Raw genomic sequence first — 23,419 nt, 5'->3', positions numbered from 1 at the left:
TTCAGGTGGAAGTAGATTGGCTGAGGATCCTAGATCAGTCTGAGGTTCCTGGATGAATGACATCCAAGGGATCTGCAATAAATGCAGGTGCTGTGCTTGGCCGCTCTTGCCTTGCTTCTATTGCTACTTGCCAGATCTACATCCTGCAGCACCAGTTGTGTGATAAGGTATTTTTAGTGCTGCCTTCACACTTGGTGTTGCCAGAGAAAGAAAACCTGCAAAAGGAATCAAAGAACAAACTGTCTTCATGGGAACATGAAACAAGAGTTGTGGAAAGTCTCACTGGTTCAGCTAGAAATCATACCTTAGCAGGGCAGCATGGTTCACAGAACTCATCCAGCCGAAATCGTTTGCTGCTTCTTGCTAGACCATGTAGGGTTTAAATTGCATCCGCATTTCATGCTATGCTGCTGCAGACAAAGAAGTTTATTTTGCATTGGGTTATTTTTATGTCCTTTTATTTTTATACCCTATACCTTCATAACACAATAGTACCTGGATCTGATTTTTGTCACCTTTCAAAAAGGCTCTTGCTGTGTTGTTAGTTTTTGTGTTGTTGGTTTTTGTTGATTTGAGAGATTTTTCCCCTTATAAATCTTATAAATAAGTGAATAAAGTGGCACCTTCAATTTCTCCAGGATGCCTTGCAGCAGCGCCTGGCCCAGCAGGACGTGGTCATTCTTCAGATAAAGCAAGAGCTGCTGAGAGCAAACATGGACAAGGAAGAGCTGCACAGCCAAAATGTGAGCTATTGTGTCCTTTTGTGCGGCAGATGCACACGTGAGTCTGCTTCTGTAGAGATGGGAGGATGCAGAATTTGAGGAAGGCACAGTAGTTCAGTGGCAGAATATGTGCAGTGCATGCAAATAGTCTCAGGTTGAATCCCTGTTGTGGCCAGCTGAGAGGATCAGATAACTGGGTGTCTGAAAAATACCTCCCTGAGCCTACTGTGAGCTCCAGGCCGGAAGAGTAAACAGCAAAGGGTTATAGAGAGGTTAGGTTTTGAGATCGTAAGGGGAAGACTTTGTCTCAGTCTTGCCACCATCCTAGAGTTGTCTGGTGAAGATATGAGAAAAGGCTTTCTTGGTGGCTACTCCCAGGCTGTGGAACTCCCTTCTATGGGAGAAGAGGCTGGCCCCCTCTTTGTATTCCTGAGAGCAGGCAGAGACCCTTTTATTTAAACAGGCTTTGCGCAATTAACTCCTTGTGAAGAATGGTGTACTTCTTCAAATGCATGGAGTGAAACTTAGGTCCCTCCTGGGCATGGGTTCACTCCATGCATCTGAGGAAGTACCCCAAGTCTGTGAAAGTGTACGCTACAACTTCTTCTACACAGTTAGTCTCAAAGATACTACAAGATCCCCTTGCATACTCTTTTTCTGCATACAGAAATCCACATTAGAACAGAAAGGGACAGAAGAACAGTAAAGCCCAAGGCAGAGATTGCTTTCCTCAGCTCTACTATGCTGGGGTCATGATTGAGTACTGCCCCATGTCCCTTGCATCTAGGGATACAGACTGCCCACTAACTCACTCTTCAAATGTTTCATTTGCAGACTGATCTACAGAGAAAAGTTGAAGACAGGAACCGGCTCCTGGCAGAATACAAGGTAGCCTTCCTTCCTTCCCCTCCAGTGTCAGGGAGGGGCCTGGGGACAGTTTCTTCTGCTGTTTAAGACCTACGGTGACCTGGAAATCCTGCCCTTGTGCCTCTGTAATTCTGGATGCATGGGTGTGAGCATGTCTCCCTTCATCCCTTGGCTGGCTTGTGGTTGTATCCATTCAGCACAGTACACCAGGAGATCCAGCCAGTCTTTCCGTACCCCTCTCCCTCCCCACTTCCCTACCCTGCAAGAAAGCCACTTAGCTATAGCCCTGTGGTTGATTGTGTTGACGTTTGCCACCGACTTTGCTCCCATCCAGTGCGAGCCTCCTTCCCCTGCTGATGAACCCAATTCCCACTGTGTTGCAGAAGGAGCTGGGCCAGAAGGATCGCCATCTGCACCAGCACCAGGCCAAGATGGAGGAAGTGCTGCGGCAGCTGTCCGAGGCCAGCTATCAGCAGGTACCGGCACCCCCTCTGCCAGGCCCCCTTCTCCTCCCATCCCTCTTGGGATCCATGTTGCCTGCTAACCCACATCTTTCCTTCCAGGCGGAGCTGGAGCGAGAGCTGGAGCACAAAGAAGCCCTACTTGCTCAATGCATGAAGAAGGATGCAGAGGAGGTACTTTGCACTTTCATTTTGTGAAACAGTGGTGGGGCCAGGCCCCTTTGGGAGTTGTAGTCCAAAAAAAGATAATGGGTTTTCCAAGCTCTGCAAAAGTTCCTGAATCACAAATCCACGCCTAGCTTCGTCTTCTTGATCAGTATGGGAAGATAGGAGCTGTACCACAGAAAGTCTTTCTTTTTCTTTTTAAGCAGGTGCTAGTCTACAGCAACCACAACTCTCAGAGCAATGGCTTCCTCCAGACATCAGGAAAAGGAGCAGCTTCCACAGCCCACAGAGGTGTAAGTACCTTTTTTGCCTCATAGTGAGAGCACACCCTTCTTCCTAGCCTCATCGAGCACCCTTGACTTGTGAAGCTGCCCACTGAGCAGGCAGAGAGGTTATGAATCCTTCAGTGAGTTGGGGGGGGGGGCATTACAGGACGGGCAAACTACCCAGAGAAGCCAGAGTCCATTACCTCTCACCTCTGATCTCTCCTGGACAGACAAACGACCTCCAGCTGGTGCGCGAGGCCCTGCGCAGTTTGCGGAACAGCTTCAGCGGCCACGACCCCCAGCATCACACCATCGACAGCCTGGAGCAGGGCATCTCCAGCTTGATGGAGAGACTGCACCGCATGGAGATGCAGAAGAGGCAGGAGAAGAGGGTAAGAGGCATCCCCTGGCCAGACAGACTGGAAGAACTTTTCTTTTTCCCTGGGGGCAGCTTGTGGGCTTGACTTGTGCATGTTGCTTGAACAATGCCTGTTGTGTGAGCTTGCAGATGCACCTGTGCTGGCTTGGCTGCAGTCTCTTTGTCCCAGGCAGGAAGACAGGCAAGGAGACAGTGGACCAGCCTAGGTTCAGCTCAGAACCCATGTACTTGATGAGGTCCTAAAATGCACCAAGTAGTTTAAAAAGGGGGTTCCCTGTGTCCTTCCCCTCAAAACAAGGGAAAGATGAGGGAGCAAAGAGTACCCTCCTGACACTTTGGACTATCCCTTTCTCTCCTCTTCCCAATTGAATTGCATTTCCTGAAAGCCTCCAGGAGCAGCGCTGCATCTTTAAAATATGTTCCAGCCCACCTCCCTATGTTCTCTTTGACATCAACCCTTTGTTTCAAAACTAGCAGTGGGCATCTGACCACTTCTTGTGGTTTTTTTACCTGGGTAGGGAGGCTAGTTTTAGATGTCAGTGTGGCCCACGGGCAGAACATAAGCACTTGGGGACTCCAGAGTTGGCCCTTGGCCTAAACCAAGATGCATGTGAGGCTTGTTTGATAAGAGAATCATACCATTCTGTCACTTTGGAAAGCATGATATTCTCCAGAGTTTGTTTTGTTTTTTTAAAGGGAGGACCAAAAGGTCTTGGGGTTAGGGATGCAGTGACTACAGATGGCTTTGAGGGGCTGCACAATTCCCACCTCTGTTCTAGGAGAAGTTGTCTTTATTTATAACAAAATGCTGGTGGTGGGGACCATGCAACTCTGAGCCCACCTTGGAGAGCTCCTCAGAAGAGCTGAGGTGAGCATGCAAGTTGAGTACAGTCAACTCCCATCTGGACCAAAAGCAATATTTTTCCTCAGAGTGTGAAAATGGCAGAGAGCAGTGCTGAATTCATGGTCCTGTGGTTAAAGAAAGAATGGTAAAATAGGGAGCTGAGGGGAGTGGATTTAGGGCTTCAAGCATTTGGACCATACTGTGGCAGGAGTGTCCAAAAAGAGGGGAACCATGGCTCCAGATATTGTCCCCATCAATATTTGAGCTCACATCTTTGCCAGACCTCTTTTGCTTTTCCAGTTGGATGCTTCCACCTCTGGGAAGCCGGGGAGAGACTCAATTATAGTCTGAAGACAGCTGTGTAGTGCTAGAAAGCCGCCAGGCTCTGCCATCGCTGGAGGGCTTTCTAATCCCCAGTGTCACCAGTTGTTGTCCTTCATGGGGGTCACTTTTGAGCAGGCTCTTGCTGGCATTACCATGGTGCATGGTCCCCCCACTCCCCCAAATCCTTTCATCATTGTAACGCATCTGCTATTTTTCTCTCTGCTGACCTTTTCCATTGGAGCCTCCCATGGGCATCAACTGTTACTTGGCAAGCAAACCTGTCTCACGGCTCAAGCCTGGTGGTGTCTTGAGCACTGGAGATGCTTGCTCAGATCAGTGGAGCTAAAGGCCATCGGTGGCTACACATCATAACTGAATTTTTTTACTGTTCCACTGGTGCTTCTTCATGGACACATAAGCATCTCCAAAATACAGTATACATTCTTTTTTGCAAGCTATCCTTCTCCGTGTCTCAGCCACAGAGCCAGTTTGCAGTTCCAGGGTTCAGTCCTGGGATCTTTAGAAATAATACCAGAAAACAGGAGGTCAAACGGAGAACATCATTCCTTTGTTTTCTTCATCCAGGTCCGAGGGAAGTCACCTGCCCCCCACGTAACGAACGAGTACCGAGATTCCTGGCCCTCCAACTCCAGTAAGTGTACTTCTAGAAATATCTCTCTACGCAGCTGGAACTGTCCTATTTCAGTTCAGAGCCTCCCGGGCAAAGCTGCTGAGCAGTGCTGTTTTTGGGGAGCTAGGAAGGCCTTGCATGTCACACCCATCATCCACTTGTTATCCTACCAGTTTCTTTGCCTTTGATTTCTTTTTCCACCTGCAATATTTGCTTTTAAGAGCTTGCCTAAGTACAGTGGTTGGCACAAATGAAACTGTTGCTGACTCTGGACACTGCTGCAGCATAAATAATTAACAGTTCCAATTAATATTTACTCTTTCAAGACCAAGCAGAAAGCACCACAGTATTATTCCAAGCAACACATTTAAAATGGTTTACTGCAAACATATTGTGACATCTGGTGGCTGCTATTGATAGTACAGCAGTTGCTTCTGCTTCCTCCTCCTCCTCCTCCTCCTCCTCTTTGTGTGTCTTGTCTCTGAAAGGTTAGATCTTGATTTAATTGCACTGGGAATGGGGTGTCCTAATGCGCATTGGGCTCTGCTGAAGTGGTACTCTCCAGCCAGTGTCCCAGTGCACAATGGGACTGATGTGCATCACTGCTGTGGTTCATTGATCCTGTTGTGCCCTGGTCACTTTGCTAGCTCTTGTACATAGTAATAATAAGAGTAGTCCATTAGTGGCTGTGGATGTTATGGAACTGGCCAAATTTATTTTTTCAAGCCCACTTCTTACCAAGGCATAAGTCCCCATCTGGATTCCAGCCAAGGATTTTGAATTAAGAGACTGACCAAGCAGAGAACAAGTCAATCCTTTGGACTGGTGGACTGGTTTGCATGACCCATGTCTGCCCACTCCTCTCACTCTGCACTGAAGACTGTGTTGGGTGCTGTGGCAAGCATTACCCCATTCATCCAGGACTAAATTTACCTTATGCTTCCCCACTTGCTCTTGATGTCTCCTAAGTTGGACTGGTGCCAGTTAAGGCCCCAACTCCACCACTGGACTGCCGGCATGATAACTGGGTGGAAGGAGAGGCCTTGTTTGGGTTGGATTCTGTGTAATCCTTGTAGTGTGGTGATAAGAACAGGTCTTAAAGCCTAGTGGTGACAAGCAAAGGCAGCTGTATTTATGTGCCCACAGATTTCTGTCAGGCTGAAGTCTGTAGCCTTGGAGGCTGAGTGAACTTTCCTGTTTCTCTCCTTTCACTTTTGCAGACTCTTTTGTTGCAATCTCACATTGTGTTGCAGCTGAGCCTTGAGTTTATTAAATGGGAGGAATTTCTCTTGAATTCAGATGAAAAGAAAGTGGGGCCAGAACGCATTCACTTAAAGTTGCTAGTTTAGCACAATTACGTGAATGCGCATTGCATTCGAACTGGCTTCCCATTGCCTGAATTTGCGTGTAGTCGGTTATCATGCAATAACATTAAACCCCATGATTGCGTTCAGATTGCCATTGTACTTCCAATTTCCCTTGTCTGATAAACTCCCGTCTGCCTTTCTTTACAGAACTGCCTCATTCTCACAGCACCCCTGCAATGAGCAGCAGTGCCTGCACCAAAGTGCTCTACTTCACAGATCGCTCCCTCACACCTTTCATGGTGAACATACCAAAGAGGTGAGTTGAGCAGGTTATGGGGGATTGGTTATTGTGGCAGATGTAAAAGTGGAGTGCACTTCTGTAGGATTTTCTCCCCCAGGGGAGTTGGACCTGAGAGCACATGTTCTCCTTCTGTGCCACAAGGCACTCCAACATACCTCTTCTCTACTGCCCTGTGCTTGCAGGTTGGGTGAGGTGACACTGAGGGATTTTAAAACAGCTATTGATCGAGAAGGAACACACCGGTACCATTTCAAAGCCCTGGATCCAGAATTTGGCACAGTCAAGGAGGAGGTAGGTGGTGCTCTCTAGTCAGGGTTCCTTTTAGCTTTGTTTTGTGGGTATATTGTATAACCAGTGCTGTATTTGTAAACTGTTGTAGATGAGCAGTGGGTTGTTTGAATTTACCTCTACTTGCTTATGTATCTTGTGGAGTGGAAGTAAGTTCAGGTGCGGAAAGATTACCAATGGCTCAGTGGGGCGATAAGAATCACACCCCAAATGGTTACAGAGTGCGCACAGACCAACCTGAATATCCAGCAGAAAGGGCTCCAGGCAGAAGAAGGAGCCTACAGGCAAATGAGCTGTCAGGTGTTATTCAATCAGTAGCGAGCCAGAGATTTGATATTTTCCCTTTTGATTTGGCTCAGCCAAGAAAGGGGTTATTTGGAAGCGCTCAGCAGAGCTGAGGTAATTGTAACACTGAAGTGTAGTTAGTCTGTCATGTCCAGGGCCAGGCCATGCTTGCATATTGCCGCTGAATTTTCTGGCTGTTGCAAGACTTTGATCATCCTGCAGCTTGATGGAAAAATGTGCAAAATGCCACTCCGTTTGCCATGCAAAGAATAGGTTACTGGCTTTCTTAATTTTTAGACATCTTAAATAAGAGAGCCGGACTGGAAATTAGGACATTCCCACCATCTTCATGGGTTCACTGTCTTGGGTAGATCACTGTAGGGCAAGGTTAGGAATTGTGCAGCCCTCCAGATGTTGTTGGTCCACAACTCCAGCAGGCTTAGCCAGCACAGTCAGTGGTGAGGAATACTGGGATTTGCAGTTGAGCAAGCTCTGGAGAGACACATAATTCGCACTTATGCTGTGCTATTCCTTAAGTCTCAGGATCAGTAACCCAACTGGAAAAACATTAATCAACATTTGTTCCATTGAGCAGCCCAGAGTGTGAGAATTATATTCTGATTCTTCTTTCTCCTTCTTTTCATTATAGTAGTATTGTAGTAGTTATCATCAGCAGCATTACATTTTGAAAATTATCTGAGTCATTACAGTTATTCTTCCTGTGTTTCAGATAAGATCCTGTGAGAATAGTACCTTGCACTGAAGTCCCCTGGTAAATCCATGGGTGTGTAAAATTTGAATTGATAGGTTCCTGATAGGCAATGTGCTCCCTCAGTCACCGGTCTGTGTTAGCGTTGGACTGAAACACTTCATCCCAAGAAGTGTATAGGGAAAAGCTTCAGCCCTCCTCATACTTAGAGAACCACAGACCACAGGGGATTTGTGTTTTGGTTTCCAGCCACCCTAACATTCTTGACAGCATTCGCTCTCTCTTTGCTTTCCCTGTAGGTTTTCCATGATGATGACATTATTCCTGGGTGGGAAGGGAAGATTGTGGCTTGGGTGGAAGAGGACCATGGGGAGAACTAACTGGACAACTGAACTCTTTTATCATGAAACTCCACCACTGTCTCTTGCACTTGCCAGAAACTGACCAAAAAGCATGTGAACTGAGATGCATCTGACTCACAGCTGCCAAAAGAAAGGAATTGTTTGCAAAATGACGGGTATCAAGGTTTGCCACATGCAAGGATGTCTGGCATTCACGTTTCATGGCCAAAAGTTGTGAATTTAATTTCAAAAGTCCTGTGAGGTGGGGAACGAACTGTCTCTCTTTATTAAGTCAGTGTTGGCCTTAATGATGTATTTCTTCCCATTTCTCAGTCCTGCTGTTAGTCGTAACCTGGAGAACTTTCATTGATGGCATTCAGTATTAGAAGGAACCCTGCACTTAATGGCTAAAACTAGAAGCTGTGGCCTCCAGAGGCAGGCAGTGCTGTTGCAGCTACAGTCTCTGTGTCTAAAACTCTCACCAGCCACTCATTCCAAGCAACTCTGTGCCCAACACACTTTCCTGCAGCAAAAACCCATTCAATTCTGTCAGCATCAGGAACCAAGAAGACTTCTTCTGGAAGGAGACAAGTGGAGAGCAGCTTACATCAACGATAAACAGCTTTGGCAGCAGAGCGATGGGCACCTGCTTTTGAAGGACTTGAAACAACTATTTTATTTTGCTATGATGGGACATGGTTTTTGGAGGAGTTTCTTCAACACCCTTGGTTGCCATTTTCCTTTTGTATTGGCAAAAGGCCCACAAAAAGGTCCATGCATTTATTTCTGAATCCTTCTCCAGGGATCATTTGGCAAAACAGGGACTTATGTCCCTCTGGGTTCTCTTAGATCAGATATGGAGAAAGTGTGGTGCAGTCTCCAGGGCTGTTTTTGTGCTCCAAAATGCCCCAGGATGCCCTATGGGATGGGTAGAAGGAATTCCCACAACATTTGACACTCCCCTGGGATGCCCAGGGGTTAAAAAGACACTTTGCAATTTATCTCAATTTATTTTTTGCCCTGAAATGCTCTCAACGGAGCATGGAGAGCATTTCCAAAACTGGTCTCTCTCTCTCTCACACTATTTTGATGATTGATAGAGCGCAGTAGCCTTTGGACAGAGCTGGGAGCAGCAAGAAGAAAGCGGCATGAACCACTCAGTGTTGGTTTGATGGGAAAACCCTTGAGGCATGGCCGCACATTTTTGCCAAGGGTCACCCTAACACAACTGACCAATTCTCCCCCAGTCTAGATGGGTCTCTTGGCAATCCAGTCACCAGACAGGAGCTCATGCGGTCAGTACCTAAGGAAGGGCATGCCCAGTTCTGAGTCAACATAGATCTGTTTTCTTCTTCTTCTGTATTTCTAGTCATGCCCTACCATGCTGGACCTGGGAGTGCAGATTCTCTGTTAGGGATCACTGAACTGAAAAGCAGAATTAAAGTTTTGCTTTATCTGCCTCTCTTCCTCCTCCAGCCAGTCTCACGCTGTGCGTTTCCTTGTGTGTCATAGTGGTGTCCTCCAAAGCCTGGGTTGCAAGCCTGCTTGTCTCTGAACGAACTTCTGTCTGCGTCCTTTCCAACTGCAGCCGGACGTTTGAAGGAAAACTTGGACTTCTGTCATTTTATAGATGTAAAACATAGCCCTTTTTGTAAATTGTCCCTGTTTTGGAGGATTATTTTGTATCCATTTATGTCGTCGTTGTTCAAGGACGGTGTATATTTTTTATACTAAGTGCTTCTTTTCCTGTATATTTCTGCACGCACATTGTACTGCATTTTATGCTCTTCTCTCTCTAGAGGATGCTGACATGTTTTGCACTGCATCCTGCGAATGCCACCCTCCGTGGCTCCTGTAACTAGTTTTATTTTACTGGCAGGATCTTAAGTGGTTTTATATTTCTCCATTGATTTCTCGATAGGCCTTTCCCCGTTGTCCGTTTTTACAGAGTACAGAAAGAGCGGTAGTGCCTTTCTAACCCATGCAGTTGTTCGAATCCATGATTAATATTCAGGGCGCAGTCTTTGTTGTCACTCTGAACAACTACGAAATTGGCTTTCAAAGGACAGAGTTTGTTAATAAGGGGAATACAAGTTTTTCCTCTAAACAAACCACCTTCTGTTTCTTCTTATGGAATTGCTGGTTTCTCTGTTGCATGAATTTTTGTAAGTCGCAAAAAGACAGCATGGCGTTATCTTTAGGGAAAACTGTCCTGTTACTTTCAGCAAGAAATTTTGAGGTCCATCTTGTACCTGCTTTTAGATTGCATTTCGGTTGAGTAATTCTCCCTGTCATATCAACTCATATAGCCAGAAACATAACATCTCAGAAAAGGTGTAAGGACTGTGGCTGGGAGCAATCCTGCGTGCAGTTATGCTGCTTTAAATCCCATGGATTTTGGCATTATAAAGCTAAAGTCGAGGCGTGTTGCCACCTTTGCCCAATACCTTTGGTTTGACTGTGTTCCTATAGTTATACCAAAGATGCCATTCACACCACTTTCCTAAAAACTAACCTGTTGGTCCTTCTTGGGGGGAAACCACAGGAAAGAGTCTGGACACTCCTAAACAGTGGATTTCCAGAACCCTCAACAAACTACAATTAAGCTGCAACATTTGTTTTAAATCCCATATATGTTTGAAATACAGTACACGCCAGGTTTATTAACCTTCTCCTCATAGTTTATGTGCAGTTAGGGTACAAATTTGGACTGGAGTATCACGCATCATTCATGGAACCAACAAGGCCCCGTGTTTTCAACACCTTTATGGCTAATTTATACATAAGCCGCTCTGCAGTTGTTTTGCTTCCCTAGAAACTGTTGAGGTTTGCAATCTTGGCTACTTGAAACGAGGATTACTCTGTCGGTGCATTGACCAAGAAAGACCTGAAGCTTGTTCGTTGGACGTCCTTTTGGAGATCTGAGGACCAAGACTTTATAAAGGGAAAGGGGGAGGAAAAAAAGCTTTCAATAAAGAGAGTTTATTGAAACAAGTCTGATTCGTTTTTAAGCAGGTCTTGGAAAGACAAAGCGATCCATACCGCCTTGGCTCCGTGTGCAACCAAGGAAAGGGTGTTTCCATTCAGAGAAAGGAATCAGTGTATCATCTACAGATTTTGGCTGGCAAATGCTAGCTACCAGCTTGTCCATGGTCTTTGGTGTGGGCTCCGTGGGTCATTTAAGCCCACTGCTGTCTTGCCAGAAAGAAAATGCTCTTGTGTTTTATCTCCCTGCTTGTTATCGACCCGTACACAGAAAACAGTATAAGAAATGTTGGTTTTGACTTGGATGGGAGGAAGGAGCATCAACCGGACATAAAGAAAACAGAAATAATGACCACGGAGGATCTATGTAATCAGTTTAGATAAGGAGGAGATCAAGATAGTAAAAGGTTCCCCATGCTTTTGGGTCAAACATTGATAAGAATAGAGACTGCAGTCAAGAAATAGGAAGGTGGTGAGGATGAATGGGAAGAGCAACCATGAAGGAACCAAGAAAGGTCCTCAAGTGTAAAGGTACACAGACGGACACCAAGGAGCTGCTGCATCTGCACTGCAGAAATAACCTGATTTGGTACCGCTTTAACTGCCCTGGTTCAATGCTCTGGGATCCTGGGGATGGTGGTTTTGGGGGATATTTGGCCAAGAGAGCTCTGGTGCTACAAATCCCAAAATACTATTAACATGAAGCTGTTCTAAGCGGTTGCCCAAACCAGGTTATTACTATTTCTGCCACAGGGATGGATGCCCAGGAAGGACGGACCTTGGTGGTCAGATTGTGGGGCATGTAGCCATTAAACAAATGACACTAAACTTTGTGGTGATGATGATGATGATGATGGTGAGCAGGGAACAATTTTAAGAAACACCCCGTTTTAAAGACAAAATAATAATGCTAGGATAGATCTTAAAACACGAAAACCCTGAAGAGACAAGGGAGAAGAAGCAGAGTCTCTCAGTGCCATTTCCCCCTCCTCCTTTGGGGCCATGCCTTTTTTAGGTTGTAAGCCTGAAGGGCGGGGAAATGTTTAGCTATTTAATTATCTAATTATCTGTATGTCATTATCTCTCTGTAAGCCTTTAGGGCTGAAGAGCGGAGCATAAACGCAGGACATAAACAAGAGGGAGACCAAAAGCACGTCCTCCCTCCAGCGCCGCCTTCTCCCTTCTGGCGAGGACGCCTACTGCGCATGCGCACAACCCTCTCCCTGAGGTGAGCGGAGGCTCCGCCCCTTTACCTCTGCGCTTGACGGCAGCGGCGGCGCCTCCTTCTTTGCGACAGTATCGCGCGCGCTCGTGCCCTCGCTGTACGGCGCCGCCCGGAGGTCACTGCCTGGCTGTCTGTCTGTGGGGCGACGGAGGGGAGGATGTGGCGGGCGCTGGCGAGGCGCGTGGCCCAGGAGTGCGCCGCCCGGCCCAGGAAGGCAGCCAGCGGCGCCGAGGGGCTCCTCCGGCGGAGAGGGCGCCCCTGGGGCAGCCCCGCCTCGGCCCTGGCTCGCCCCAAATGGACGCCGCCCGGGAAGCCTTCGACGGCGCTGCCTCTGCTCCTGGCCAAGGCCCAGGCCGCCTCCGCCCCCGCCAGGAGCCTCTGCAGCCACCCGCCCCACCAGAAGGTCAGGAGGAGGAAGGACGGGGGACAGGCAGGGAAGGCCGCGCTCTCTCTCTCTCTCGGCCCAGAGGGAACCAGGGGCAACGCTTGCCCACAGCGGAACCTGGGCTGTTTCCTATGCTTCCCTATGGGCAAGTAATTCCCGATGTTCCCCTATAGACAAGGATTCCCTATAGACAAGCATTCCCATTCCCCAGTGATTCCCTATGGGCAAGTGCATGCTTCTCTATGGACCCAGTGTTCTCCTAGCTCTCCCTATGGGCAAGCATTCCTCCATGGTTCTCTATGGGCAAGTAATTCCCAGTGTTCCCTATGGGCGAGGATTCTCCCATGATCCTCTATGGCAGTCATTCCCAACCTTCCTAATGCCGCGACCCCTTAATACAATTCCTCATGTTGTGGTGGCCCAAACCCATGAAATTATTCTCATTGCTACTTCGTAACTGTAATTAAATAGGTGTTTTCCAATGGTCATAGGCGACCCCCATGAAAGGGTCATTCGACCTCCAAAGAGATCCCAACCCACAGGTTGGGAACCACTGCTCTATGGACCAGTGTTCTCCTCTATCTGGGCAAGCATTCTCCAATGGCTCTCTGCGAGGGATTATTCTCCCATTATTCTCTATGGCAAGGATGGTTTCCCTGTCACTTATTTCAGTGGGTCCCAAGAAAACCCCAGGAGTGGGCTGCCTCAGGGCTGCTGTAAGTCAGGAATGACTTGGAGGCCCATAGCAGCAACAGCGAAGGGGACGCTGGGGTCATTCTTGTGGGGCTCACATCCTCCAGAGCTGTGGCATCCCCCCTTCATCCCTCCCTTCGGTGGGACAGGACAGGAGGGGGGTCTCAGCCCCAGTTGCCTTCCCCTGAGGCTGAGAGAGTGCGACTAGACCAAGGCCACAGCTTCATGGCCAAGCTTCCCTGGAGGGCATTGGGGGGGTATGTGGGGCAGAGCTCCCTGGACAAGGTTTAGTTCCTAACCGCCTCTTCCTTTGCAGGTGCCTTTGCCTGCTCTCTCCCCTACGATGCAGATGGGGACCATCGCGCGGTGGGAGAAGAAGGAAGGGGAGAAGATCAACGAAGGCGATCTGATTGCTGAGGTACCGTATATACTTGACATGTATAAGTCAAAGTCAACTTTTGGGGCCAAAAGTGTGGGTTTTTACATGACCCGTGGATATGTCGAAGGTCGGACTTAAGGGGGAAGCCCAGCTGGGGAGAGGCTGTGGGGCGATCGGTCGCCCTTCCCAATGTCTCCCCAACTGGGCTGCCCCTTGCGGAGGAAGCCTGGCTGGGAGAGGCTTGGTCAGAGGACCGTATTGCCACATGTATACGTCTACCCAGGATTTTGGAGGCCGTTTTGGGGCCAATATAGTTGAGTGTATACAGTATGTTGAAAATGGCATACAGTAATGTTTCAGGTGCGTCCCTGGATTTGTTCCTGGGCCACCTGCTCTTGGGAGGAAGAGCAGCACTAGATGCCCCTTCTGTTGAACAGTACCTGAGCAAGCTCTCAGGATTGACTTGGTATTACTATCCTGGATGGATTTGTTCCCGCTTAACTCATCTCAGGAGTAATACTTTCTCTTGGCCACCCACTTGTAGTCGAAGGAGAGCTGGGCCTTGACCCTTGCAAACCTTATTTGCCCTTAGGGTCTGCCTTCTGAGCAATGTGGGCTTGATGGGGGGTAGCTGAGATCGGTGACCTTGTTTCTTTGTTGTACTGACGTTGCTGTGTGTCTGTATGCTTGCGAAGGTGGAGACGGACAAAGCCACTGTAGGATTTGAGTGCACAGAAGAATGTTATTTGGCTAAGATCTTGGTGCCGGAAGGAACGCGGGATGTCCCCATAGGAGCCATAATATGCATCACTGTGGACAAGTGAGTACAGCTGGGAATATCTTTGTTTGCTGCTGTCTGCTCCCATTTCCTTCCTGTCTCACTCCCCACATCTTTGCCTAACTAATCCATTTTCTTGAATTGCCTCCCACAGCTTCCTTTTATCAAGCCATCCTTTTATCATTTTAGATCAAATCTTTTCTTCAGCACCAAAACCTTTCCTGCATCTCTGCCTGGTCTTGTATTAATTTACTTTTCCCCCAGCTTCACCCTTCTTTGGTGCAAAAATCTCTGAAATAAGAGATTTAGCGGTACAAAATGACCTAGAAGCCTTTCTCTCAATCCCCTTAGACTAGACATGAATGTCTAGTTGTAACTGACTGTAGGGGACAGTGCTCATCTCCATTTCTAAGCCAAAGAACCAGCGTTGTTTCAGGACTGCTCTGGTGGCCATGTGGCAAGCATGACCGCATTGAACGCTGTTACCTTGCCACTGAGAAGTGGTACCTATCTAGCTACTTGCATTTGCATGCTTTTGAACTGCTAGGTTGGCAGAAGCTGGGACTAGTGACAGGAGCTCCCATTGGTCTGAAAGAACCATTGTGTGCATGGATAGTAGCATGTTCATCTCTCTTTACATTGAAAGAACATCCAGGGCTGAGTCCTGGCTTGCATAAAAAACCCTTTCTCTTGTTTCAAAGCATGCCCCCATCTCTTCATCTTGTTCACTTTACTGTGATTGACAGCCCTCTGGGAAGGGCTGCCACACAGCGTAGAACAGCAGTGCCCAGCCCAGGGTGTGTTGCTTGCACATGCCAATACTGGCTGTGATGTGGAAGGTGCCTCTTAGGTGACTGTGTTACACCTCTAGTATGTCACCTCCTTGTATTCATGGCTCCTTCCCGCCTTCTCCTAGGCCTGAGCTTATTGATGCCTTTAAGAATTACACTTTGGATGCTGCAGCAACCGCCGCACCAGCCTCAGTGCCTCCTCCACCATCACCACCACCTCCTTCGGCATCTGCGCCACCCGCACCAGCAGCTCAACCCTCTGCTCAGGCTCCAGGTAGCTCCTACCCTCCCCATATGCAGGTACGGTACAGGCTTCTTATCTCTCCTTGCTGCACCTTTTGTGACTTTAATTGTGTATTTTCCAAACCTCACTCTTGTTGACCAGTTGGCAAGTGAGGATGGCTAGGGGCAACTCAATGGCTACCTGTCTGCCAGTTTTGCTCCCTGCCAACAGAACACACACCAGCAACAGGTTGTGCTGATCAGTGCAAGAGTACGTTCTTTTGGATGTCATTTGTACAGGCAGGAATACCTTGTGTCTATCTCCTACGGTGGCGATGGTGGAGGAGGAGTTGACTGTTCAGTTTGGTTTATTTTGGCCTTCTGTTTTGCTCCTTTAACTTTAGCTTTGCATAAAGAAGGCAGATCAGAGTTACAGAAGTATCACTGACCTTGCTTTAGTTATTTATTTATTTGTTTATTTATTTCTGGTGTTGTTGGGTTGTCAGTTGTGTAATAACAAAGGATGTGTGGTGCTCTCTGAATTCCCTAGATTGCTCTCCCTGCCCTCTCCCCTACCATGACGATGGGCACGGTTCAGAGATGGGAAAAGAAGGTCGGTGAAAAACTAAGTGAAGGAGACTTGTTGGCAGAAATAGAGACCGACAAAGCTACAATAGGTGAGACGTTTCTAAATTCTAGATGAATTGGAGGATGTGTTGCCATTTCACGATGAATGGCCAAGATTCCCATTTCCTTCAGATAGTCTGGGCTGACGATACTGTAGGAGCAGAGCCATTTTAAAGCTGCATCCCAGGACATGTCCTTATTTGTTGTAGAGTGAAGCACAGGTTGGGATAGTGGGGAATCTCAAAAGCATCCACAAATCGGTGAAAAGGTGCTCCAGACTTGATTCTCTTAGTATGTGAAACTTTCCTCAGTTACTTTGCCTTTGTGAGCTGCATTTCCAAATAAGTATGTTTGTACGTTTGTGTGTAGAGTAGGATAATATGGTCTGCAAGAGTGATCTTAGTTGTTCTTCTCTCCACATCCATTTCCAATTCTCTCTTTTTAAGGCTTCGAAGTGCAAGAAGAAGGATATTTGGCAAAAATCTTAGTGGCAGAAGGCACAAGAGATGTGCCTTTGGGAACCCCACTGTGTATTATTGTGGAAAAAGAGTCTGACATTCCTGCCTTTGCAGACTACAGAGATGCTGGAGTGGCAGATATCAAACCGCCAATGCCACCACCGCCACCTAGTCCTGTATGTACAACTCCAGGGTGTGTGTGTGTGTGTGTGTATAATTTTTTTGATCTTGTTGGCATACATTCATTAGAGTTTTGCTTCTCCTATATAGGAATAACTTTCAACTGGAAATTATCTTCTCATAGGAGAGAAGCAGTATGCAACCTTGTATGCTCCATAGACATCCATTGTTGCTCCAGATCCAGGCTTAGGTTAAAGTAGGAGCACTAGGGAATTGAAAAAAGAAAAAAAGCATCCATGACCCAATATCTAGTTAAAATCACTCTACCTTACCCTATTTTTCTCAAGATGGTGGGTGCAGCTGCTCCTTCTCCAGCCCAGCCTGCATCTTCTCCTTCAGTCAGAGGCCCTGCACATAAAGGGAGAGTAATAGCCAGCCCCTTGGCAAAGAAACTGGCAGCAGAGAAAGGAATTGATATTTCACAGGTCAGAGGTGAGTGAATATCCTCAGCGAGCCTTCAACATCCTACCCCCTCTTCACTAGTTCGGCGGCTGTGTGAAATATTTTCCCTTCTGCATATCCCCACTAGGTTCAGGACCAGATGGACGGATAACAAAGAAAGACATTGAGTCATTTGTGCCATCTAAGGTAGCCCCGGTGAGTAAGACATAGACATCAGCATCCTTACTGGTGCTGCTGTTGGACCAAAGCTGTGTAGAGCCTTGACAAAAGGGAATATGAGTGGAGGATTGTCCTCAAAGATATTTTATGATGCTAGGTCCCAATCTTGGGATCTGAGTTGAGCGTCCAGGCTTCTGTGTTGGTGCACATCTGACATTTTCCTCCATTGATCCTTGATGGGTTTTGTTTTAGATGTCTAGAAATGGATTTACCTTTTCCATCAAGGTGGTGTTTTTGGTGATTCTTCACTAAAAGCATGCTGTGAATATAGCCTTTTCTTCACAATCCTTGTAAACTAAAGTTTTCTCCTACATACAGGCCCGGGCAGCAGAACCCACTCCTGTGGCTGCACCAACACCAGCACCAGCTGCAGCCATCCCCACAGGTGTCTTTACAGATATTCCGATCAGCAATATTCGCAAGGTGAGGCTTTGCTCTTTCCATATCACTGTGTTTGCCAGTAGCCAATAACTCTTCAGGGCCTGAGCCGAAGGCTTGCTGACTTCTCTTCCTCCTCCTCCTCAGTGCCTTTTAAGGTTAGGGTGGCTCTGATACAAGCAGATGTTCTCAAAAGAGAGTTTGAATGTACATGATTTCCAGGTGTCTGGTTTGGCATTACCATGATTGTGTTGTGATGTCGATGTACATGGCACTTCAGTGAAATCTAGGAAGGAACCACGTTTCTTGCCCTGAGAAGCTTACAAATTAAGGTATCTCCCTCCCCCCAGCTCAAAACCTATTTAGTTGAGATGTATTGTAAAAATGGAGCAAAAGCATACTGCCAAAGAAACCAGAGACTGCAAAGTTGGGGACAGAGAGAGGTAAGGAAAAGAGAAAGAGGGGAGAGCAAAGATAAAAGTAGCAGAAGGGCAGGGTTTAGCCCCACATCTATGCTCTGTCCACTTGTCCTGCAGATTCATTAACTCCGACTTCCACAGTGTAACATCTTCTAGCAATCAACATTTTAGATAGGATCCAAAAGTGGGACTAGTAAGGTGGTGAAAATGAGCAAAAGGTGTACAATTTCTTAGGCTTTGTTCTAGTTGACATGAGGATAAAGATAATAGGCGAAAGGCTTCATAGGCCATAGGCTGTATTTTGAGGAGAAATTTGAAAGAGACAAGGGCAGCACTTGACTGACAGCTGTGTGGTGCATTTCTAAAAATGAAGCTGTGGTGAAAACTAACATTTGACTGACAATTCCCTAAAAAATGCCTTCTCCTGTTGTGTTTTCCTGCAGGTCATTGCCCAGCGTTTGATGCAGTCTAAGCAAACGATACCTCACTATTACCTCTCCATTGACATTGACATGGGAGAAATATTGGTGCTAAGAAAAGAACTCAACCAGGTAATGTGTGCTGTGGAGGATTGTGTTCAGTAAGATAGTTTTGTGGTCGTTGTCTCACAGAGTTTTTTCTCTCTTCTTTTTGCAATGTTTTGAGTTTTTCCTTTTGACTTTCCAGTTTAAAGTTGTTTCCTAAGCGTGTTATACACTGTGCCTCCTAGCCATGGATAGTCCAGCGCTGTAGACATTTGTATCTGTTCTTCCAGTTTCCCACAGAATGTGTAATCTGAGATGAGAGACTGTAAGGCAAAGATGGCTTCAAGGAGGAATTCTGTAGAAGGGGATGGGTTTCTCACTCCTGGGATAGCCATCTGCTATCATAAGGACAGAAGCTGGGGAAGTAGCACAAAATACCTAAAGTTAAATCCCTGCAGTGAAAGTCTTTCATTCTAGGAACTTTGCAGGGCGAATCATAGTCTGTTTGGAAATTGCAGAAGAGATGAGGAGACACTTTTTAATGAACAGGCTGAGAGCGTTGGGTTTTTTACCCTCCCAGCCTGGTCAGCTTGGCTGCAGAAGAAAACTTTCAGACTGCTGTTGTTTTGTCCCTCGCTTTTGAATTCACTTCATAAGGAGGTGCCATTGGGTAGAGCGCTTTCCCCTTCCTTTAGCCTTCTGTGATTTGCTAAGCATTTCTATTCTGCCTTGTCTTCGCAGGAGATGCCCCAGAACACGAAGCTCTCGGTCAATGACTTCATTATCAAGGCTTCAGCTCTGGCTTGTATGAAGGTGCCTGAGGCAAATTCCTCTTGGTTGGACACAGTAATTAGGCAGTAAGTATGCCATCTTAAGCTGCTTGGTACATATTTTTTTATTAACAAGGAGCCACATCTAAGAGCATGATGGAGTTTCTGGAGAGTGGACTATCTGATAACTTTTTTCCTTCGCAATTCAATTGAGTGTGATACGCAGTAGGTGGCATTGCCTTATTGTAGAGGGCAGTCATGATTCAAGTGTAAGACAAGCCTTCCTTTTTTACTTTAAATATTAAATATTTCTTTTGCATCTTGCTGTTTTCATAGAGATGAGCATCCCTGTACCCCTTTTTCTGTCTTCCAGGAATCACGTAGTCGATGTTAGTGTTGCAGTCAGTACCCCAATAGGACTTATAACCCCGATTGTATTTAATGCGCACATAAAGGGACTGGCTTCCATTAACCAAGATGTTGTATCGTTGGCAGCCAAGGCTCGGGAAGGCAAACTGCAGCCTCATGAATTTCAGGTAAGAAATACGGAGCAGGTTGTGATTCCTGAAACACTGTGACTATACTTCGTTTTGTTGGAGAGGTTAAAGTTTTGTAGTAGTAATGGTCAGTTATGAAAGGCTTTTTTTTCTCGTAGTGCAATCCTTTACTTTTTCTCCAAATTACATAGTGATAAGTAAAACAGCCTTAATGTCCGCTTCCTTACAGGGAGGAACTTTTACAGTCTCAAATTTAGGAATGTACGGCATTAAGAATTTCTCTGCGATCATCAATCCACCCCAGTCTTGCATCTTGGCAGTTGGTACTTCAGAGAAAAGACTGGTCCCAGCAGACAATGAAAAAGGGTGAGTTCTTAAAAAAGCTTACTTCCTTCAAGAGGTAAAATCCAAAGGGATTATTAGAGTATGGAATAGTCCATAAACACTAAAAGATAGTGTCAGCACTGATAATTCAGTGTCAGCTTATTCACTTGCACCTTATCTAACACACAAAAGAAACTTTCTCTCTTAGGATTCCCAGAAAAGTAGTTTATGACACTGATCCTTAAATACACAATCAGCTGATAGAGAGGTGAGCAAACAGCAAGGCTTGTGTAATTTAAGGGTTTCTCCTTTTTTTAAAAGTCTGGGTTCTTCTAATGGTAATAGCCATAGCTTACCTTGTTTTGCACACAGAAGGTTATAGGTTCAGTATCTGGCATTTGCACCCAGGAGTTGGAAATATTCCTGTCTGGATAGCTGGTGCCAGTCAGTGTGGACGATGGTCTGGCTTGTATAGTGTAGCTTTGTGCATATGTCTCACCAACTGGAACCAGATGGAAGATAATGACCCAAAGCAGTGCTGCCCCAAGACCTTTTTCTGATTGAGTCAAAGCCCAAACAGTGTGCTTCTACCCCACCTGCTAGCACCAATCCTTTAAAGAAAAGGTTTTGCTATATATTTCAGACTCCATTTATCTGCTCTTCGTGATGCTGTAATGGAGCAGGTTGTTTTCACCTTGCTGCTATCTAGTTAAAATCACTCTGGTTTGCCCTTTTTTTCTCAAGATGGTGGGTGAGTGACAAGGTCAGCCCTGGTTCAGTGGAGGCACATATGCTTAAAATTAATGGGACAGTTGGCTATATGCTCCACCCAGGAACTTTTGGTCTTTTTGAGGACCAGTGGAGCTCATTGACACAACAAGCTACCTGTTTGGTGAATTTAGAAGAAAACAGTACCCTTTTTATTGATAATAGCATCATGTCCATGAGGATTAAAGATGGAAGATTCACTCGGTTGGTTTTCAAGGGCTTAAGGCTGTGTGTCGTTCTTTTTCTGCCCAGGTTTGAGGTGGCTAGTGTGATGTCTGTTACGCTGAGCTGTGACCACCGCGTCGTAGACGGAGCAGTCGGAGCCCAGTGGCTTGCTGAGTTCAAGAAGTTCCTTGAGAAGCCAGCCACCATGCTGCTATAATCTCCTGAGGCCACTAGGACTTTCTTGGGTCGCATCACTTCATTCTAAAGAAGCTATTTATATATTTAGAGTTTAGACTTTTAAACAAATATTCATTTCTTTATTTTTTAAAAAATATCTATATCTAAATATATATATGCATACACAGAGTTTCTGGTAATTTTTATTACCAGTTGTACAGATTTAAATGGTTTGCAAAAGGCTTCCTGGAGTACAACTATACTGTATTTTATACAGTGGATCAGTTTGCAAACTTCCCCCCCTAAATTGCCCAAAGGATTTGAAATCATGTGGAGGAGCTCATGCTTCCAGTCATAGTCCCAACCGGCAACTTAATGATTCCTGTCATCTCAAAAACAAGGGAGCCAGATTGCAATAGCAGAGACAACAAAAGCCAAATTTAGGATCTCGGGTGGTTGGGATCTCCAGTCTAGCACAGCAAGTGAACCTGTTGGTGTGTCCTATTCCTTAGGTTAGTAGGCTTTCATGGAGGGTGGGATGAGAACAGCCTTCAGGGTGGTTCACATTCCAGGTTACTTTGTGAATTAAGCAGCTTTTCCAACTCCGTAGCCTCAGAAACCTTTCAAAGAGCACTTTACTGCAGAAGGGAAGCTCCAAACCACCCAAACTCTGTGGCAAAAATTATATTTGAAACACTGACAGTATGCCCCCTTTAACAAATTTTCATAACAGCAACCTTTTTTGCACTACATCTTTGATTTTTGAGAGGCTGATTCCCCTCCAGGTTAGTGAATGCTGCTTCAGTCCAAAGCTGTGTCTGTCTTCATAGAAGTGGCAAAGTTCAGTAGAAATTAAAATATATAAAAACAATTAATCAACCCTGGTAGAGTTTCTATGAGATGCCGAGACCAGGTGCAGTCCAGCTGGGACCTGTCTTGTCATCAAAATGAAGGTACTGTCACACTTTTCCTTCATTTGGAACAAGGCTTGTGTAGAAAATATGCTAGTGGATTGTGACTGCAGACCCTAATAAAATGTGAGTTGCTCTTTATTTTCTCGTTAAAATTAATGAGACAAGTTAGTTGCGACTGTTTATGTCCCATTCATTTCAAACTAGGTGTAGATACTGTTCTGTGGATGAGGCCCACCGTTGAATAGCATCTTTGTTGTCTTCCCCATCCCAACCTTGGGAAAACATCAGAATTTCTTGGGACATGTAAATAGTGTAAAAACCTTAAATTGCTTGACATGGATTTTGTTTGCAATTGTCACCAGATGTGTTTATGATTGTGTCCGTGATGGGAAGGTACCATAATGGAAAACACTCCCATGTTTGCTTCCCAAAGGACCTATTAATTTAAAAAGGAGGATCATGGAATTGCTAAGTGATATGAGCTGGAGAGCCAAATAGACAGTAGATTAATAAAGAGGCCCCAAATTATTCTGTACCATATGCATTGCATTCAGTATTGTCTCTTGTAAAGTTGTGCTACCAGATCCACTAAAAATAATATTCAAGGAGATTATACTGTGGACATTAAATATTTTTTCTGAGACCTAACTAATGTGTTCTTGATTTGGTTGCAGTTATGCTTAAGTTTTAATATCTTGGTAAGAAGCAAGTTGCACTTCAAATGTCCTAACTCAGTTCCAGACTGGCTAAATAGGCCAGGTGTGTTCCATTAAATGTTTGAAATGTATGAGCCTGCGTTTCCTTGTCCCTGGTACATCTTTCTTTGCTAAGTTGTGTGTGACGGCTTACTTATTTCAGTCATCCAAAATGTAACTAACCTTTTCCTCTTGGGAGGATGGCAATGGGGAGAGACGTGTCACGTGAGCTTTGGTTGGCCTGTTGCAGTAACTCCATAGCTGCTCTGAATGCTTCTCGGCTTATTTTTAGAATACTGTACAAGTTAAATAAAGCCTTGAAGGAGATGTGTTTGCGTGTGCACATTGGTCATACCCAAAATATGAATTAACCACATCGGTCATACCCAAAATGTGAATTAACCACATTGGTCATACCCAAAATGTGAATTAACCACATTGGTCATATCCAAGATGTGAATTAACCTTGTTTGCAAGGAGCCATCATCCTGCTAACTGTTGTGTTGGCAGAGAACTGACGGCATTTCATATTTTTCTTGTTTAACTGCTGGATCAATGTATTTGCTGCTTATATCTGAGAAATAATAATGACTATCTCTGGGGCTAAACAATAT

At 45.8% G+C, this 23,419-nt stretch overlaps 2 protein-coding genes across 12 annotated transcripts in view; both read left to right on the top strand.

Annotated features, from left to right (window-relative positions):
* The window catches only part of DIXDC1 (DIX domain containing 1), a 58,373-nt gene extending 47,492 nt beyond the window's left edge, over positions 1 to 10,881 (top strand). For 5 of the 11 annotated variants that reach the window (XM_042472397.1, XM_042472396.1, XM_042472400.1 and 2 more), the window contains 10 exons: positions 639 to 743; positions 1,557 to 1,610; positions 1,973 to 2,065; positions 2,153 to 2,224; positions 2,419 to 2,508; positions 2,712 to 2,873; positions 4,614 to 4,680; positions 6,174 to 6,282; positions 6,450 to 6,558; positions 7,849 to 10,881. In XM_042472397.1, the coding sequence (XP_042328331.1) occupies positions 639 to 743; positions 1,557 to 1,610; positions 1,973 to 2,065; positions 2,153 to 2,224; positions 2,419 to 2,508; positions 2,712 to 2,873; positions 4,614 to 4,680; positions 6,174 to 6,282; positions 6,450 to 6,558; positions 7,849 to 7,929 (942 nt within the window). In that variant the 3' untranslated portion in view covers positions 7,930 to 10,881. Of the gene's footprint in view, positions 1 to 638; positions 744 to 1,556; positions 1,611 to 1,923; positions 2,066 to 2,152; positions 2,225 to 2,418; positions 2,509 to 2,711; positions 2,874 to 4,613; positions 4,681 to 6,173; positions 6,283 to 6,449; positions 6,559 to 7,848 lie in introns of all 11 variants that reach the window. The other 6 variants (XM_042472394.1, XM_042472401.1, XR_006104460.1 and 3 more) reach the window with 5 other exon arrangements.
* Positions 10,882 to 12,187: 1,306 nt separating this feature from the next.
* Positions 12,188 to 22,897, top strand: DLAT (dihydrolipoamide S-acetyltransferase). The gene is made up of 14 exons (XM_042474880.1): positions 12,188 to 12,503; positions 13,495 to 13,596; positions 14,253 to 14,377; positions 15,252 to 15,426; positions 15,899 to 16,025; positions 16,422 to 16,609; positions 16,901 to 17,045; positions 17,143 to 17,210; positions 17,553 to 17,657; positions 18,475 to 18,582; positions 19,237 to 19,352; positions 19,639 to 19,801; positions 19,992 to 20,128; positions 21,107 to 22,897. Exons 1-14 carry the CDS (start codon positions 12,258 to 12,260, stop codon positions 21,234 to 21,236), a joined length of 1,935 nt encoding a protein of 644 aa, XP_042330814.1. The 5' UTR covers positions 12,188 to 12,257; the 3' UTR covers positions 21,237 to 22,897.
* Positions 22,898 to 23,419: the final 522 nt, after the last annotated feature.

This window comes from Sceloporus undulatus, chromosome 6 (genome assembly GCF_019175285.1).
Source record: "Sceloporus undulatus isolate JIND9_A2432 ecotype Alabama chromosome 6, SceUnd_v1.1, whole genome shotgun sequence".
In the NCBI taxonomy this organism is placed as follows: domain Eukaryota; kingdom Metazoa; phylum Chordata; class Lepidosauria; order Squamata; family Phrynosomatidae; genus Sceloporus; species Sceloporus undulatus.
This window is presented reverse-complemented; position numbering and strand designations above follow the sequence as displayed.